We start from the raw sequence: 18,755 nt of genomic DNA, 5'->3' as shown, positions 1-18,755 counted from the left end.
ATAAATAGGAGAGGGTTCAGAAAAAAAGCCACAAGAGTGATTAAAGGATTGGGAAATATGCCCGATAGTGATAAGCTAAATAGACAGAGCTCCTTGAGTCTAACCAAGAGAAGGCTAAGGGGTGATTTGATTACAGTCTATAAGTATCTACTTGGGTACTAGCAGAGAAAGGTCTAACAAGATCCAGTGGCTGGAAGTTGAAGCTAGACCAATTCAGATTGGAAATAAGGTGGACATTTTTAACTGTGACACCACTTCTTGTTGGGATAAAGCCTCTGATTTTACATGGATGGATTGCAGTGAGAAATCAGTGGTGCACGCACCACGCACAGGGGCAAATACAAAGCAATTGTGCATAGGTGGAGGGAGACTGTCAATACAGAGCTCTGGAGTGATGAAATTCCATGCACACATGCAGAGGTCTTTCTTACCATACATTTCTCCCTACACCTTTACTAACAATTCAAGAACTCTAGTGCTGGGGGGGGGGGGGGGGGGGGGAAGGAGGAGGACAGGACCTTAAGTAGCAGCTGCCAGGCAGCAGCACTGATCTTCCTATCAATTGCGTACCGGTATAGATACTCTTTCCAGGTTCCCTAGAAAAGTCCAGGCACCTGAATACAATCTGATACACAATGTGACTTTTGTCTTTAGTTAAGAGGAGTGACGAAAGGACACAAGTCGAAATGACACTGGACTATTTGCAGGAAAAGGAATTCCTTGGTCCAGTAACATGCTTGATAGAACTAAGTGGGTGATGTGGGGATTCATGTGCCTGCTAGTCATCTACCAATATTTACTGAGTAGGGAGTTTTCCTTTTATTAGTGAACTACAGAACTATGGGAAATTCATTCCATGTTGTCTGCTCTGGAAAAACCCCTGACTGAATAGAAACAAAAAGGTAAAAATTAGGACTGGTCATGGAAAAGCATTTGGTGCAGCTAAATGATCATTGCCATCTACTCAGGCACTTTGCATCTGCCGTTCCTGTAAGCTTGAATTGTGAAGGCTGGATTGGTCCTCAGCCAGCCGAGAAACCAGAGGTCACAAAGCCACCTTCTGCTCCACTGTCCCCGCACCCCTCCATCTATTCCTGATCAAAGCATGGCTACAACCAAGACTCAAGGCCAGAGGTACATACAAGAGTGGTGTGAAAAACGAGCTTTGAGTTTTAGGGCTGGTTTGAAACCATCAGCGCCACTGAGTTTCACAGGCTCGTCTCCAAATCCATAAATCAGTCCTTTTCTTTTGGAATCTCAGGCAACCAAAAGTCCTTTATTTGTGTTACAGACGTTTTGTGGAACTCTGGACTCCACTAGGAACACCAGGATGACACTGAACAAAGGGAATCTTACACTGTCAGGGAGTATTGCCTAAAGATGAGACCTAATCGACTGTGCAACAGCTTCTGACACCAAGCAGTGGAAGCCCTGTTGAGTGGGACTCTTCGAGCTAGCGCAGGCAGAACACTGGAAAACTCACATTAATTTTGCTGCTTTAGCCCAACCGTGAACTAAGTGTTGCCTTACAGAATAAATATGTTACTGAGCATAAGTTGTACTCTGCTGATACGCCTTACAAGAACATTCATACTGTTAGTATTCTAGCTAATGTACCATTTAACGGTTAACTTTCATAAACTGGTTTCAGAGTAACAGCCGTGTTAGTCTGTATTCGCAAAAAGAAAAGGAGGACTTGTGGCACCTTAGAGACTAACCAATTTATTTGAGCATGAGCTTTCGTGAGCTACAGCTCACTTCATCGGATGCATACTGTGGAAAGTGTAGAAGATCTTTTTATACACACAAAGCATGAAAAAATACCTCCCCCCCACCCCACTCTCCTGCTGGTAATAGCCCAACTTGATTATCATACACATTGTAAGGAGAGTGATCACTTTAGATAAGCTATTACCAGCAGGAGAGTGGGGTGGGGGGAGGTATTTTTTCATGCTTTGTGTGTATAAAAAGATCTTCTACACTTTCCACAGTATGCATCCGATGAAGTGAGCTGTAGCTCACGAAAGCTCATGCTCAAATAAATTGGTTAGTCTCTAAGGTGCCACAAGTACTCCTTTTCTTTCATAAACTGAAATAGTAACAATCAGATAGCCGTGGCACATGCTCTAACAGTAGAGCTCCAATCACATTTAAAAGGAAAAGCTTTTTCAAGTAATGAACAGAGAAGCATCATGTATATATCTTTCTCTTCAGAGACAGACATTTCAGAGATGTACCTAGCTATACCCATCACTCGTCAAACAGATCTACAGAGAGTCTGTACCCTAGTGACACCATACACAAAGTGTGTCTACATACAATTAAGACTAAGATTTTGTCATGGGTATTTTTATTGAAAGTCAGGGACAGGACACGGGCAATAGACAATAGATCCCGGAAGCCTAGAGCCCAACCACCCAAAGCTAAAGTCACAGAGATCATGTAAAATCATGGAATCCGTGACCTCTGTGATGGACTCTCAGCCTTACACACAATATATCCAATCCATGATTCCTTAAGTGTTTTGACCCTGCCAGTGAGAGGGGCTGTAACTAGGGTGACCAGACGTCCCAATATTAGGGGCTTTGCCTTATATACGCAACTATCCCCCCGCGCCCGGAAAAAAAAAAAAAGTGTCCCGATTTTTCACACTTGCTATGTGGTTACCCTGGCTATAACCAGGTTCTAATTATAGTCAGGGCCCTTCGTTTTCAGTTTTTATTTTATTTAATTTTTCCCAGGAATTTATTGGTGTTTATTACAACAACAAAAACAGCTGAAAATCGGTACCAAAAACTAGTCATAATTTTTCTGGACAAATATCAGGGTTTATTTTTGTGGATGGAAGGACAAGGAAAAAAAGTATTCAGAAGATTAAAGCTTTGATGAATGGAATTCAATGTGGTTTGTTGCAGAACTAAAACAGAACTCAAAACACAATGCTACCAGCTTGAAATGTGTACGTGGTGGGCGTGAGATTCATCAGTACGTTCAAATGCACACGCACTTCAGAGCTTGCGTGAGTGCCTGTTTATTGTTTGCATCTTCTAGACTAATACATAGCCTTACTTCAACAGGCAGCTTTGCATATACACAGACTAATGTATTACCATAATACATCTCCCTCATGCAATGTATTGTATTTTCCTAGTAGGTGCAGACAGGCCAAGATGGTTGTTCCACTGATGGGTGGATGTGCTAAATGGGGAAAGTTGTTATTGTGCTAGTTAAGTGTATCCAAGCATGGCTTATAGTCAACAAAGTTCTATCCACAGCATAGGTTAGAACGAAAGTATGATAAGGCTGGAAGGGATCTACCGTAAATATGTAAAACAGGTCCCTATCTCTCTAGCGAATTCTGAATAGGTGCTATAGATAATTGGATCTTAAGATGTCTAATTAATTTTATGCCTCAGCTGCCATCAGCAATTGGCAACACCCCCTTCCCGACTGGTAAGTGAAGTTCTGCACTTTGAATTTTTTCTTATTTCAATATTATTATTAATTATTTGTATTGTGCTAGGCGCTATACAGACAGAAACAAAAGTTCCCTTCCCCAAAGAGCTTAATAATCAATGTAGATAAACCTATGGAGCAAATGCATCCCTAGTCCAACTGCACTGACTTCAACTGCGAGTTACACCAGGAATTAGTCTTACTCGTTATTTGCAGGCTTATTAACACTAGGACACTCCCATTGCTTTGTGCAAGTCTTACAGGCTTTGTCAAGGTTCACAGGCTAGGAATCTAAAACCCCCTCGATATCAGAGAAACCCCATTTAAAACGTTCTTGAAAAGCATTCTTGGCTTCAGCAGGCCGTAGAATTGCCACCTCTGCATTAAGCCCCTCAAAATCTGGCTTCAACCAGAGCAGCCAGATTCCTGCATCTTCTGAGCCCTCAGAACCACAGCCGGAATGTGGGAGAGAGCCTCTCTCTCTTTCCCTCAATCATTGAAGTGTTTTTTTTTCTATCTGAGCTTTATCCTCTCCTAGAAATCACAAAAAATGGTCCCAATCTTTGTAGAAGCAGCTCCTCTATATTTAAGAGACCCCAACTGCCTGAGCTCTTTTGGAGAATTTAAAGGAAGCCTTTGGAAATTAACCAAAAAATGAATAAGACATTTAAATGGACACATTCTTTAAAAGATAAAGAAAAACAAATAGTTCATCCTGTGTGGCTAACACCTCAGATGATTCAAACAAAGGCATTTAAAAATCTAAGTTACATTTCACCATTTCTGCTGTTTTATTTTCCGTCCTTCACTCAGATTGGACAGAGAAGAGACCCTAGTCAGTTTCACTTCCCGTTTATAGAGTTTCTGGTTCCCTCCCACCATGATGCTGGGTACTTGGGTTTCTAACAGCACAGGAGCATCTGTAAGACTCTGGCTCAGGTTTTCTTTAAAAATAAACATTTAGTATAAAAATTAATGTTTTAATGATTTCTTTAAAAAAAAAAATCCATGAAAACCTTTAAAAAATATTTGAAGTTCTTTGACAAAACTTTTATGGAAGTTAGTAAGAGTGAGCAGAGTAAGATTCCTCTATTTGGCTTGAATTTAAAGTCACCTGACAGAATTATCTGGATATCTGATTTGCATAAGTGTATATTAAACTTTATGGGGCCAGATCCTGAGGATCCTGATGCAGGCAAAACTCAAAAGGATGATGGGAGTTTTTACTGCATAAAACAGGGCTTCAGAATTTGACCCCACATAAATCTAGGCAAATTGCTCACAAAGGTCTGGTCCACATTACAATAAGCCATTGTGCTTGCTAGCAATCATATTAGCTAAGAGAATTGCCAACCCTAAGCATTCAAAAATTATGACTCAGCCCCTTCCCCCCACCCAAAAAAAAATTCATTAGATTAGTTTAAAAATCATGAGGGCTTTTTTTTAAAAAAAAAAAGTCTGGGGTTCTTTTTATGTGCCTTTTGATATTTGATGCTTCAGGGTGCACCTGGTCACATTTTCAAGCTTTTCTCTGCAACCCTGAAGACTGCAAAATTACTCTTTTTAAATGAAAGTTCAGATTTTCATGTAATTACATGACTGTGGGAGCGGAGGCTCCAAGAAGCATGTCTTCCCAACACAGAACATTTGTCCGCACACTAAAAAAAAGAGCTAGAAAACTACCATCTCCCACCTGCTGACACACATCAAACCTTGCCCAAATATATATGGTCAAAGGTATAATGAGAGTTGTTAGAGAAAGCAAAGGCATGACTCAACAATGTGATGGATGACCTGTCTTACAGACTCTCAGCAGGATTTCCAATCTGCTACACCTGGGTACCACAGAATCAAGGGTCCTTCAGATTTAGCTTGTACAGAGAGCCTTCATCACACTACAGAGCTGCAGTCCCTTAAATCAACTAAACACAAAGGGGAGAAAGTCTCCATTCGTTAAAGCATTTTAGTCAATAATTGTAATAATTTGCATTACAGTAGCACCTAAGAGGTTCCATTGTGCTAGGAGCTGTACATGCAAATTCCTTATCTTCACTAGAAGCTTCTAACTTGTGTGAAAACTAAAAACTGCCTCCTCTTCCCCAGGATTTTACCTGGAGTTCACACACCTTTATTTGTAGCGATGACAAGGGAACCCAAACAAGCCTAGCTCACATCTTTTGACATTGTTCTCCTGAGTTCTAACTGTCCTATGCACCAATGGGGCTTAATGATCTATATTCTAGGCTCCTGGCCCTGCATTGCACTCGGCACATATAGACACACACACCACTTCCCTGTCAGTGTCTGGGAAGTTGCTGCCTGACAAAAACTCTGTTCTGAGACAACAGTGTGGCAAACCCCACCAGAGCACATTAAATGCAAATAAAGAGGCATCACCCTATGGAAAAAGAAGGTGACAGTGCCTCTCTATAGAGCACAGTCAAAACTGCACCTTGAACTTGGCCCACTTCTGGACACTTCAGTTCAAGAAAGATGCCAACAAATGCTAGGGGTTCATATAAGGACAACCAAATTGATTAAAAAGCTGGGGGAATTTCCTAAAGCAAAGGGCTTCCAGAACTAATCTTATTTACTTAGTTTTACAACAGGAGCTAGCACCCTGCAGCAGGACTGGGATGTAAAAATTGCACCGACCTACTCAACAGATCTGTTTCTGGTGTGTTTTCACAGTCAGATACACCCACTTTAGTCTGAATTAGTTATTACTGCTTTTTTTATCTCTATGTCCCCTGCAGACCCAATTCCACTTTAGGAGAAGGAGCTTAGGGTTGCCAGGTGTCCGGTTTTCGACCGGAACACCTGGTCAAAAAGGGACCCTGGTGGCTCCGGTCAGCGCTGTTTAAAGTCCGGTCAGCAGCTCAGTGTGGCTAAGGCAGGCTCCCTGCCTGCCATGGCTCTATGCAGCTCCTAGAAGCAGTGGCTTGTCCCCCCTCCAGCTCCTACATGTAGGGGCAGCCGGGGGCTCCACACGCTGCCCCTGCCCGAAGCACCAGCTCAGCAGCTCCCATTGGCCTGCAGATGAGGCAGCACACAGAGCCGCCTGCCCGCTTAGGAGCCAGAGCGGGGACATGCCGTTGCTTCCGGGAACTGCTTGAGGAAGTACCCCCCAGAGCCTGCACCCCAAACCCCTTCTCATGCGCCAACCCCCTGCTCCAGCCCTCTCGGCCACTGAACCCCTTGATCCCAGCCCAGCACATCCTCCTGCATCCCAAACCCATCAGCCCTACCCCAGAGTCTGCACCCCCAGCCGGAGCCTTCACACCCCGCCGCACCCCAACCCCTGCCTGCAGTCCCCTCTCACACCCTGAACTCCTCATTTCTGGTCCCACCCAGGAACCCGCACCCCCAGTTCAGAGCCCTTAACCCCTCCCACACCCCAACCCCTTGCCTCAGCCTGTAGACCCCTCCCGTACTCCAAACCCCTCAGCTCCACCCCCCAGCCTAAAGCCCCTTCCTGCAACCCAAACATGTCATCCCTGGCTCCACCCCAGAACCTGCACCCCCAGCTGAAGCCCTCACCCCCTCCTGCATCCCAACCCACTGCCTCAGCCCAGAGCCCCCTCCCGCATCCTGAACTCCTCATTTCTGGCCCCACCCTGGAGCTTGTAACCCCAGCTGGAGCCCTCATCCCCTTCCACACCCCAACCCATTGAGCCAGCCGGGTGAAAATGAGCAAGTGAGTGAGGGTGGGGACAGCAAGTGACAGAGGGATGGGGTGATGGAGTGAGCGGGGGGGGGGGGGGGGGGGGGGGCTCAGAGGAGGGGTGGGACAGGGGGCGGGGTAAGGGTTTTGTGCTAGTAGAAAGTTGGCAACCTGAAAGGAGCTGGATCCTTCTTGCTCACCCTTAACAGAAGACACTACTAAGTTCTAGCCAGTTACACCTGTGAAAATTCACTGAGGGCAATGGGCTCGGACAGGTGACACAGAGGCCTGCAGGACCATTAGTAATAATTCAGCTGTAGATGACAATAAGTACCCAGCAAGCCCACATGAGGTTTCCAAGATGGCAGTCAGGTGAAAAAAATATTTTCATATGTAAATTGATCAGATTTGATCTGCAGTCACAGCCAGAATAAACACACAACTCCAAAATAGCAATTTACAGTCACACTTCAGAATAGATGCACACAGTGCAAAAAAACAAGAGAACTGAGGTTGAATAGTAAGAAAAATATCTTATGGTGAAATGCAGCAGACTGGAATACGAAAGTCCCACTACAGGAGCCATTTAAGATTTGACCAACCAAAGCACTTTGGAACAGATGTTGGAGTGAAGTCTGCAACGGTCTCCATGGGTTGGATAAGATATCAACTAATTAATTGGTGGTTTCCGATCATGATATTCCTATTACAAGAATGTATTTCATCACTTTGATACAGAATTAATCTCTGCTGTTGGCAAATATTCTCAAGGCTCTGCATTCTAAAACACTTAAGCTGGGCTGATAGAAGTCAGCGTGTAGACACCTAAAAATGTTCGTGGCAAAATGCATGGCTAAGATGTTTAGCTTGAAGCAGGCACCTTGCTTCTGCCGTCCTTCTCAGCGGTGTTTGGAAAGTCTGACTTTTACTAATAAATAAAAGAACACAATACTTAGCTTGTGTGAAACTATACATAGCTGTGGGCTCAGACCTACAACTCTTACTCATGTGAGTAATCCTCACAAAGGTAGCTCTGTTGAAACAAACAAGACTATGTCGGTGAGTTAAGGTTGCCAGATAAGGCCCTATATCCCAAAAGGATTTAAGTAATCCAGGGCAGCAGATGGTTTATGGTATAAATTACAGGACTGTGCCAAGTCACTGTGTTAAGTTAAAGACTGATTAAGTTAAAGGGTTCAGTCATGACGGAGAAATTCAGACAAGAAGAGAGAAGTTCTAAGTGGAAATCAGAAGTGGAGGAGAGAGTTGGAAGATGTAAGATGGCAGCTGCAGAGGAGAATGCTCTTGAACCAAAAGTAGGCAGATTGTGTAAAGCCAGTGCTAGATGAATAGAGAACGAAAAAGAGGAGAGAGAAACAGTACTGACAGACAATGGAGGCTGTTCAAACTAAGAGATGGGAACACTGAACTGTACTGTATTCTGAGCCATTCACTGGAGTACAAAAATGCCTTCTCCCTAATGGATTTTACCCTCAACATCCCAGAGAAGTAGGGAACCATTATCCTCCTTTTACAGATGCAGTGTTGCCAGCTCTCAGGATTTTACCATAAGCCTCATGATATTTGGTTTACTTCTTAAAGTCCAGCTGCTAGAGTCAAGAGATTGCAAGAGAATCTCAGATTTCATTCTTAAGAAGTAACCTCCTAACTCTCGCGGTTGCTGAGAAAAACTCACAATTAGTGACCCAAGAACACCCTAAGGGTGTTCACTCAGAAACCAGATGACAAAATAAATCCAAACTATCATTTTATTAACATCAGTGACAGGGAAGGGTTAACCCTACGTTCTGGGCTGAGGAAGCCACATCCCCTCAACTCTACTGAGCATGCTCCAAATGCACTAGTGTAAAAGGGAGCAGCTCAGCTCCATTGGGGCTGACCACCGGAGAGGAAGGAATCGAGCTGCAGGCTCCAGCCAAGGATCAGCCAAAGACCGAGGCCATGGGAACCAGAAACGCCGCAACCCAGGCAGGTGTCAGGGTACCCACGGAGGCTCCACAGAGTCCAGAGTCGCCAGGGACAGCGCAGACCAGGGAACCTGGAGATAGCAGACATCCAGTGGGAACCATGGTAGGAAGCAGCCCAGGGGAATTAGATAGTGGCCCAGGTGGTGAACTGGAATTTTGAGTCAGCGTGTTTTGGTCGGAACCCCCTGTTGACTTACTGGTGCACACTCCTGTCACGACCAGAACCCTGGTGGAGACGGAGGGCCCGGGCTCCCCTAGCCAGACCACCACCACACACCCTTTTTGTGCATGCTGGCCCCTTTCCCCAACTGAGGCCACTGGACCTTACTGCCCTATGGACTGGGGCGAATCTATTGACTTTGGCCACATGGGCAAATACATTTACTTGGGCCACTCAGCCTTACTACCCTGCTAAGAAGGGTGAAACTATGGACTCTGGCCGCTAGGTCTTACTGTGCTGCCAACTGGGGCAAATCTATTGACTTTGGCCATTAGGCCTCATTGCCCTACTAACAGGATTGAGTATATTGACTCTGGCTACGGAGGCATAGATGCAAGGTTACATATGCCCCACCCCTACACCCTAAGGGACATGGGGCGCACTCGCCCCTCATTGGAGGAGGGTCTCTCCAACTCTGTCACGATATCTCATGGTTTTTTAAGGTAGTCTCATCATTTTTGGAGTCGTGGCTCATGCTTCTGAATGCATGGGGCTGGCAACGCTGCAAATGGGGAATTCAGGCACAGGACAGATTACGTGACTTGCTTATGGTTGTGCAGGAAGCCGGTGGCCTGAGGGGCCAGTCTAGTGCCACATGCACTAGGCCAATGGTTTTCAACCATTGTGGGCCACCTGTACAGCTGCGTGTGTTATGTGGCCTGCATGCACACAATAGATATACTACCCGCATGGCCCTGAGGATGTCACATGGGCCACACTGTGTGCTGATTGGGCTGCAAGCAGCCCACGAGCTGAAAACCACTGCACTAGGCCACCCTTCCTTCCCAGTGGAGGGTGATATGGCTGTGTCTCTTGACACACACAAGACAGGCAGCAGCATTCTGTTCTGGAATCTAAAGGGCTGGGGTTAGAATGGTAAATCTTCAAGAGTGGTGGACACAGGCTGGCTTGCAATCCATGTCAGGCAGAGCTGATACATGACTGTCATGAGGCTCTACAATCAGAAAGCTGATCGCTTTTTAATTAAAGAGCTACTTCACTATCTATAAGAACTTGGAACCTGCAGTCCCCACCAACCATCTGACAGCGGGGCAGAGGTAAATAAAACATGCCCAACAATCACCAATTGCACATTTTTCCCCCCAGCCAAAAAACATCTTCTGGGAGAAGGAACTCCAGGGACAGCAGAATGCAGGGCCTGGTAGCTTGTTCAGGGCTGCAGCTCTCTGATATGAAGAGGCCGGGTGTCTGTATATACGTATTAAGTACTTCCTCCTCGAGACAACTAATCCGATTAGCAGTTTTAGGAAACTTGGAAATGTTATAATCCAAGGGGCCCCATTCATAAAACATCTTGGGCTGTTTCTGCACAGAGGTCACATTCTTCCCACTAGAAAGAAAAAGCCCAGAAACGGACTCTCCCCGAATAGAGTCCCCCTCACCAGTTCACCGTCATTCACCCTCCTCAAGCGGACCACCCTCTTTCAATTCCCTCAAGGGAGGAGCAAGCCCAAAATACAAAGAATCAGCCCCTTAGCCCACTGTAAAGAACCCACAGCCTGTCAGATTTGTAACTCTCTGGGGTGGATACAGACAGGCTTCTATGTGCTCAGCACAGGAGCAAAACAAAATAAACCCACTAGAAAACACAAGATTTACTAATCTGCGCTAATGGGGATGCAGGGATTAATGAATGTTGAGGTGGGTGGGACCAATGGAGTGATGTCACACTCCCCATTCACCAATCCTGGAGTGCTCTATCATGCATTGGCCCTGCCCCTTGTAATAAACAAATAGAACACAGCAGCGCTGGTGTAAGACTGGTCTTTATTACCAGGCCCCAGCCACTTGACCTGAGTTGGAAGTCACAACAGACCAGTACCCCTGTCACATGACAGACGAGGGTTACAGAAGCTCAACACCCCTGTCACCTGGCCAGGATCAGCATCCACTCGCTGCAGTGGCTATTGTCACATCCCCCCCCCCCCTTTTTTTTTTTTTAAATCAAATGCAAACAGCACAGTATCAATAGAAAAGCCCCCAACCGGACACTAGCACAGCCAAGTGCCACATCTGCTTTGTTCCTCTAATACCCTAGCAGCATCTAGCCCAAGCAGCTTAAAAATAGGATTGTGGCGAACAGAGCCCCCACCTTCTCCTCTAAAATCTACTTGTCATCTGCCCAGGTTCACCACTTACAATGGTTTGCTTTGCAGGCAAACCTCCAGTCATGCCTCACAGCAGGAATGCTCTTCTACCAATTGGTAACCTAAGATTAATGTGTTGAGTAATAAGGAGAACCAGGATAGGGACACTAACTGGGAGAAATTGACAAAATGGATGCTATTCCTGCTATGCTGCAGTACAAAGTGCCCGCCTAACAGTCTAACTAGGTATGTTGGTGGCAGAAGTGTGTGAGGAGGGGAGGGGAGGCATGTTCTGCCTCCTCCACTCAGTACTCTTGGGCTGTAGGGGGGAATGGGTGTCAGTGGGCTGGGAGGGGGCACAGCTTGGCTCTGAGGGGTAGGGGGTGTGAGTGTCTGAGCTGAGTGGGCCCCATGGCTGGGCTCTGGGGGGAGGGGAGTGTCTGAACCCCCCCCTCAAGCTGGGCTCTAGGGGGAAGAAGGGTAAGTGTCTGCCCCTGCCTTGGCTGGGCTCGAGGGGCAGGGGAGAGAGAAGAAGGGGGCAGAGAAGGAGGAACTGGATTGTCATAGGGGTTTCTTTAACTCTCTACTCCTGGGAGAATTTTTGTGTGTGTCTGTGTTGTTACAGACATACTCGCTGACCGGTATTTTTTAATAAATTACCAAAATAATTGAAACTGGCATGATTATATAGTATTATTTTGACAAATAAAATTGACAGAATTTTAAAATATTGTGCGCAGAATTCCTCCAGGAGTGACCTCTCTCTCACAATAGCATGGAGCTCCCCACAAGCAGTAAGGACTGAAAACAGCCCTGCTCGTGCTGGAGTGCCGAGGTGCCCCCGTTTTAGAAGAGCAGGCGCCTAGAGACTACAGCGATAAGGGCCATGCAAGGAGAGAGATGGGTCTGGAACTGATCATCAGTTGTATGAGACGGTCCAACTTCAGCCTTCCTGCAGGGTTTGCTGGGGGAACTGCCGCATTGAGACACGCACACCGCAGAAATGGCACATTAAGAAATGTGGAGGGGGAAGCATCATCAGGAGAAGGGGATGTGAGAAAAGCAGGAATGTGCACAGGCCTGATGAGGAGAAGAATTGTGTTTAGGAGACTGGGGTATAGAAATTGGGGAACCCTTTTCCCAAGTCTCTGAGCTCAAGGATTTCTCCCCCATGCCCTTCAGGGAACCTTCTGAGCACAGACGCCCAAGCCAGCGTACGGCCACAGAACCTGTAAGGACCAATGAGAGTTGGGGTCAAGACACCTACCAATGAGAATTCTTGACATGAGTCCTGTCTCATGCCTCTCACTCATTCCTGCCAGCAGTATCGTGACATACGCATTAGCTGTAGTGATGACTGGTTGAGCTCATTCTGACCCACGTAAGCTATTCAAGTGATGTGGCCCTGTCTGTTGTCTTATATAAAATCATAATATAAGCCATGACCACTCGATGTGGCAATCTCTCCCCCTTTAGTGCTGGCTAGGCTGCCTAAAGGTTACAAGCTGCTACAAAATTAGCTAAGTGAGCAGGGATTTTTAGCTCAGGCAATGGAGGCTCATGTATTAGGATCCAGAGGTCTCAGGTTCAATCCCCATTGCTGACAACCCACCCAGGAGCACTGGCGTTAAACATCAACGATTGTTAACTGAATTGAATTACAACCAAACTTCGAGGGAGCCTCTGCACATGAGACTACAATGATTTAACTATACAGAAAGTGTGAAGAAGCTACATTATCCCATTAAGATTGGTGAGGACAAAAAAGTGACAGTGAGGGCTAAATCTCAAACGATCCATTTTTATAAATGACTGAGTTCAAACTAATTAACAGATCTACTTGTAAGTGTTGTGGAACATTAATTCTGTACTCAACGAGTAAGGGCTGTAAATTTGGGGATAGTCTAGTTTTCATACATGACAAAGAAGCTGAATCTCGGTTTAAGTGCAAAAGCTGAGCTCAGTCTTTCTTGACTGAGCTTTCATAATGGTGCAGAGTCCAATCCTCCTCTGATTGGAATAAGCAGCAAAACTGCCCATGCATTTCAACGGCTGCAGGATCATGCCCATCCTTAGCAAATGAGATTGAGGGGCTGCTTCTTCAGATCTACTCTTGCAATAAAGCCTATGTAAATAAGGCATTGTCTCTCATATTAACTGCACTTACCTGTAGCGTGTCTTGTATTCTCGTTCAAATGCTTTGTTAAATCAATAGTTCTGTCTATCTGAAACAGCTTCAAGTCCTCTTCATCTAAAGCAATATCTCCCCAGAAGGCAGCTGGAGACAAAGGCAAAATAAATTACAGTTAGTTCAGCTCTGTTTTGGAAGACAATTGTCAATCCTATAAAGGACTGTATATGGTCCACATTGCAACCAGAATTACCCCTGCGGACTGAAAGATGGTAGGGACTGGGAAAAGGTCATAAATGACACTAGCTTTTCAAATGAGGCTGGAACCGTCAGACTAATGGAGGCCAGATACAATGTTTAAATTAAGCCACTTTTGCTGAATAACCAGAATGGAGTCAAAGGAACTGAATAGCTAGGATTCCTCATGCCCTCCTTTGTTTTATTGCTGGCTCCAAACCAGGGGCTTAAGTGGTACAATTCACCCTTTATCCGCATCTCACTCTACAACTGGGGCAATTAACTGGCATTTCCCCCAGCTAAAAAGGGAAAATGTCAGCCAGTTTGCAGCTCAGATTTAGATTTGAACTGTGTGTTAACAACTTGCACCAGATACTGTAAAGTGGAGTTTTGTAGGGGGAGTTTTGTAATTGGGTCCAGCTTGCAATTTCTAGAGTTTTAATTTTGTTAAAAGCCTGGAGTTTAAGACAAGTGCCATAAAAATAATAAAACAGGATAGATCCCTCAACGTTTGTGACATGGAGAAATAAAGCCTATGAAATCCTTTCCATGGAAAAAATGACAGCCAGATTAGAATCAAGATGACTTTGTGATGTATAGTTACCATTTTTGGAATTTCAACGAAAGAAACACACAGATAATGAGAGGCAGTTGATCAAACACAAATGGATTTTTTCAAGAGAACACAGGTTTTGAATAAGATTTGTTAGTACTTGCATGGAAAGTTTGTGTATGTTAATGATAAAACAAAAGGTTAAATAAGAAAATAATGAGGCAAATTCATCCCAGCTGTAATTCCACTAAAGTCAAGAAGTTATACAAGGGGTGAACTTGACTTGCTGTCACTAGAAAGGCTTGATTCTCCCCGCCCCACCACCGTCAATTTAATGCAAGTGTTTGCATCATTGAAAAAGGTTCCCTGCAGCATGGAAAACACAAACAACCAAACTGTGCTAGTGCCCAGAGCATAGGCACTGGAGCACCCATGGGGAAAAGTTAGTGGGTGCTCTGCACCCACCAACAGCCAAGCTCCCCTCCCCTCCTGCCCCACATCCTCCTCCCCAGGCGCGCCATGTCCCTGCTCCTCCGCCTACCTCCCAGCACTTCCTGCCCAGCTGTCGCCAAACAGCTGTTTTCACACTCGGGGTGCGGGGCGGGGGGGAGGAGGAGTGGGAATGTGGTGCACTCGGGGAGGAGGTTGGGAAGAGGTGGGGCTGGGGCAGGGATTTTGGGAAGGAGTTGGAATAGGGGCAGGGAGGGGATGGGGACTTGGGGGAAGGGGTTGGAATGGGGCGGGGAAGGAGTAGGAAGAGGCGGGGCCTCATGGTGGAGTGGGGGTGGGGCCAGGGGCAGAGCAAGGGGTTGAGCACCCACAGAAAAGAGGAGAAGTCAGTGCCTATGGCCCAGAGGACATCATGCTTAACTGACCACTCCAGCTTTGTTGCCAAGACCACATGAAATGCAAAAAGGACCCCAACATTAGAATGAGTGAAAAGATGTATAGAAAAAAAGTTTAGTTTTTTAAATATATGATGTTAACTTGGGTAAGGGATTTCCCCCCAAATACAATTTTTATATTTTAAATCTCCCTTTAAAATGTAATTGGCAGGGGAAAAAGCCACATAGCTGAAAATAAAGCAAATTTCCTGAGACATCAGAATAGCCAAGGAACAAAAGGACAGAAATTATGCAACGGGACACAGAAATGAGTGACTGACTTTACTTGATTAACAAACAGGAGCAAGCCCCTTCCATCCCAAAGCCCTTAAACTTGCACACAGCTACTTCTGGGGCAGAGGGCAGCAACCAAAAACTTCTCAGGGCACATCAGCGGGAGGAGAAGTCATTCTGTCCAAACCCCTTCTTATAGGAAAGTCTCACAGAGCAGAGAGGACTGCGGCTTTTAGAGACTCAGATGAGACACCCCAACCCCCTATGCTGAGTGGAGCTCAGTTGCTCGAGAAGGAGAAGAGGATGTGTTGTCCCCTGTTTAGATTTGAACCTGTGACTGCACTGAGTCTAGGACCAACTCCTGCTCTCACTGATGTCAATGGGACTATACTTGTAAGGCAAACAGAAGTTGGCAGCTGGTGATTAGACCATTAAGCTAACCCTCCCCTCTTAATCAAAGGGAACTTTAACTGCACTATGGGTGGTAGTTGGCCTCTGCACCAGCTGCCCTGTAAGCTGAGGAGACCAAAAGCTATCCCCAAAGGAGATGATCTCTCTCTCCCCGTTATCACGAACCACCAGACACAGATCCCAGTTTGCCCCCTTCCCTCGGCCAAAATCATCTCAGACTCCACCCTGTGGAGCTGCCAAGCATTTCCTGACTCGGCCACAGATTCGCTGTGGGAGTTCCTTCACCTGTGTCCCAGATCCCGCCCTCCCGCACTGTAATACTGTGATAACGAGACATTTTTCAGCCAACACTAGAGGGAATGTAAATATTTTCCACAGGTTTCTCACACTTTTTTTGTTTGTTTGTTTCATTCAAAAATTTTCCTGGAATTTTTCATTTCTGAATAAATGATTCAATATGAAAGTTGTCAGGGGGTTGGCCCTCTCCTGGCCCTTTTTCCAATGGAGAAAAGGGGAAGAGACCAAGGTGTGGGACAGGGGGAAGGAACCAAAAAAACCAAACAAACCTGAGGACACATTTTTGTTTCCAAACAAAATGACAGTGTAATTAGTTGAGAAATCAAGTTAAGGAAACCAAAATTTCAGTGAGTGTTTCAAAAAAACCCATTTTCGCCTCTGCTCCTTTCCTTTGTAAGCTACATACCACAAACTCAATCAAACGGGTCACAAGCAACAGAATCTCATCTACATCATTTGCTAGTCATTATTATTTGTGTTTCAGTGGTACCTAGGAATGCCAGTCATGGCCCACAACCCCTGGTGCTAGGTGCTGTACAAACACAGAACAAAAAGACAACCTCTGTCCCAAAGAGCTGACACACTAAGTAAATACAACCCAATGCCTAACACAGCATAAATAATGTGTAACCAGCTAGAACAGTGTCAAATCACAGCAAGTCAAGCAAGCTTTGCTGCTTTGCAAGGCCAATAAGCTTTGCAAGGCCAACAAGCAGAGCTAGCTGGAACTTACAGAAAACTTTGAAGTTTCTCCTCATGACACAGATCAGCCCACAAAGTCGGACATTATGAACAGAGTGACTGTCCATCCTCAGGATGAAGGGCTGGAGCCCAGCATCATCAAAGCACTGGCCACACGAGCTTTCGGCACAGCACACCCCAGTGCTCCCAGATTGATCCGCGCAATGCAGCTCTGCAATCCATCCTCTTGCAGTCCTGCCATCCTGGGACAGATCAACGGCCCATCCCATCAGGTATCTCCTCTCTCCAACAATAAAGAACAATGCATGCTTCACAGAAAGTCAACAGCTACAAAATACAGTTATTCTACTTAGATGGTCAGATCTCTGGGGGGAGGGGCCCCAATCCCTAACTGAGGCCTTTCCTGTCCCCAACTGGTAATTAGCTTATTCCACAAAAGAGTAAGTGGATGAAGGACGGGCTTGTAGCCAAACCTCTAGACAAGAACTGGGGAGACCTGGGTTCAATTCCCAATTTACCACAGACTTCTAGTGTGACCTCGGGCAAGTCATTTTAATCCAGGCGCCTTAATTCCTCATCTGCATAATGGCGCCAATAATTCTGTCTTGTCTGTTTACACTGTAAGCTCCTCCCGATAACGACTGTCAAGATCTATGTTTGTACAGCGCCTACCACAGTGAAACAGCCTCAGTCTCAGCTGGGGTCTCTACTGAGCACAAATGAAGAAAGCAAGATGTCTAACCTTTGCAACATGTGTCTTAGATACTGTACTGGCAGAAACTGTGATTCATATAAATTGTTCATCTTTTTTGGAGTGTCACTAAATCACTTGGAACAGTCCAACATCCTGCATTAGAGAGTTCCACAGAGGAGTTCTTATGCCACAAAAAAGACATTCCTTGTGCTCCACGTCTCCTCTCCTTAGCTATTCTTAGTATTTGTTTGTTTCAATTTACTCTGCTGCACTACTTCAAAACCCCAAACAATTTTCTTTTATCTACTTGAAATTGCCTTTTAATTACAGCAAGTGCCCTCATTCTTTGTTTATAGGAGCTCCTGGGGAACCTAGTCCACTCCACTCTTTATTTTAATACCCCCCCCCTTACATGGGCACTTTTCATCCATACAGCTCAAAAGACACAAGTATCATCCCCATTTTACAGATGGGGAAACTGAGGCTAAGGTCTTGCCCAAAGTCACATAGCAGGGTTAGTGTCAAGAACAGAACCCAGGCCCTCTGACTCCCAATCCCGATCCACTGAACCACAATTTTATTCACCCCTACTCTATTTCCACCCTCTTTTCCAACCAAACAACCCTATCTTCCCCCCTGATTTCACGAAACATACGGAAGCCCCTATTGGCTCCAATTATTTTCATCATCTCTTTCTCAAGAACTTTCCTATTTCTGCTGTGTGTTATTTTGTCTCAGAGGAGGCAATCAGCACCAATCATGAGATTCAAGACGAGGCCAGGCCATGGATTTACATAACACCGCTGTTGCATTTTCCATGTTATTCTATATCCCCAGGCACGAAGTTCCTCCAGCCCCAGCGAAGGAATTTGTTTTGCTCTGAAGTCGTGCATGATTCTGAAAGATGGCCTGCGACAAAAGCAGAATTGCTCCAACATTTATTTCCAGTCGCTCTTCTGTTTGTTCAAGCATTTGCAGGGAGCTGTCCCCGAGTACAGGCCAGGTCCTTTTTTCTAAGAGGTTACAACAAGTTCCAAACCTGTCAGCACACGAGTTGTATGAAGCATCTCAAAAGCACCCAAAAATTCTTGCTTTAAATTTAACAGGAAGATTTCCCAAGAAATTCAGAGAGCAAAACAGCAGACTAAAAGAAGCTTAAAAACCCACATCTCTCAA

At 45.4% G+C, this 18,755-nt stretch overlaps 1 protein-coding gene across 2 annotated transcripts in view; it reads right to left on the bottom strand.

The window, feature by feature from the left end:
- Window positions 1-18,755, bottom strand: part of TLL2 (tolloid like 2) — a 173,278-nt gene that overhangs the window by 104,037 nt on the left and 50,486 nt on the right. For both annotated transcript variants that reach the window (XM_037905507.2, XM_043552254.1), the window contains exon 2: window positions 13,604-13,714. In XM_037905507.2, coding sequence (XP_037761435.2) covers window positions 13,604-13,714 — 111 coding nt within the window. The remainder of the gene's footprint in view (window positions 1-13,603; window positions 13,715-18,755) is intronic.

This window comes from Chelonia mydas, chromosome 7 (genome assembly GCF_015237465.2).
Source record: "Chelonia mydas isolate rCheMyd1 chromosome 7, rCheMyd1.pri.v2, whole genome shotgun sequence".
NCBI classification, from domain to species: Eukaryota; Metazoa; Chordata; order Testudines; family Cheloniidae; genus Chelonia; species Chelonia mydas.
Note: the sequence above shows the minus strand (reverse complement) of the source record. Positions and strands in the feature narration are given on the sequence as shown.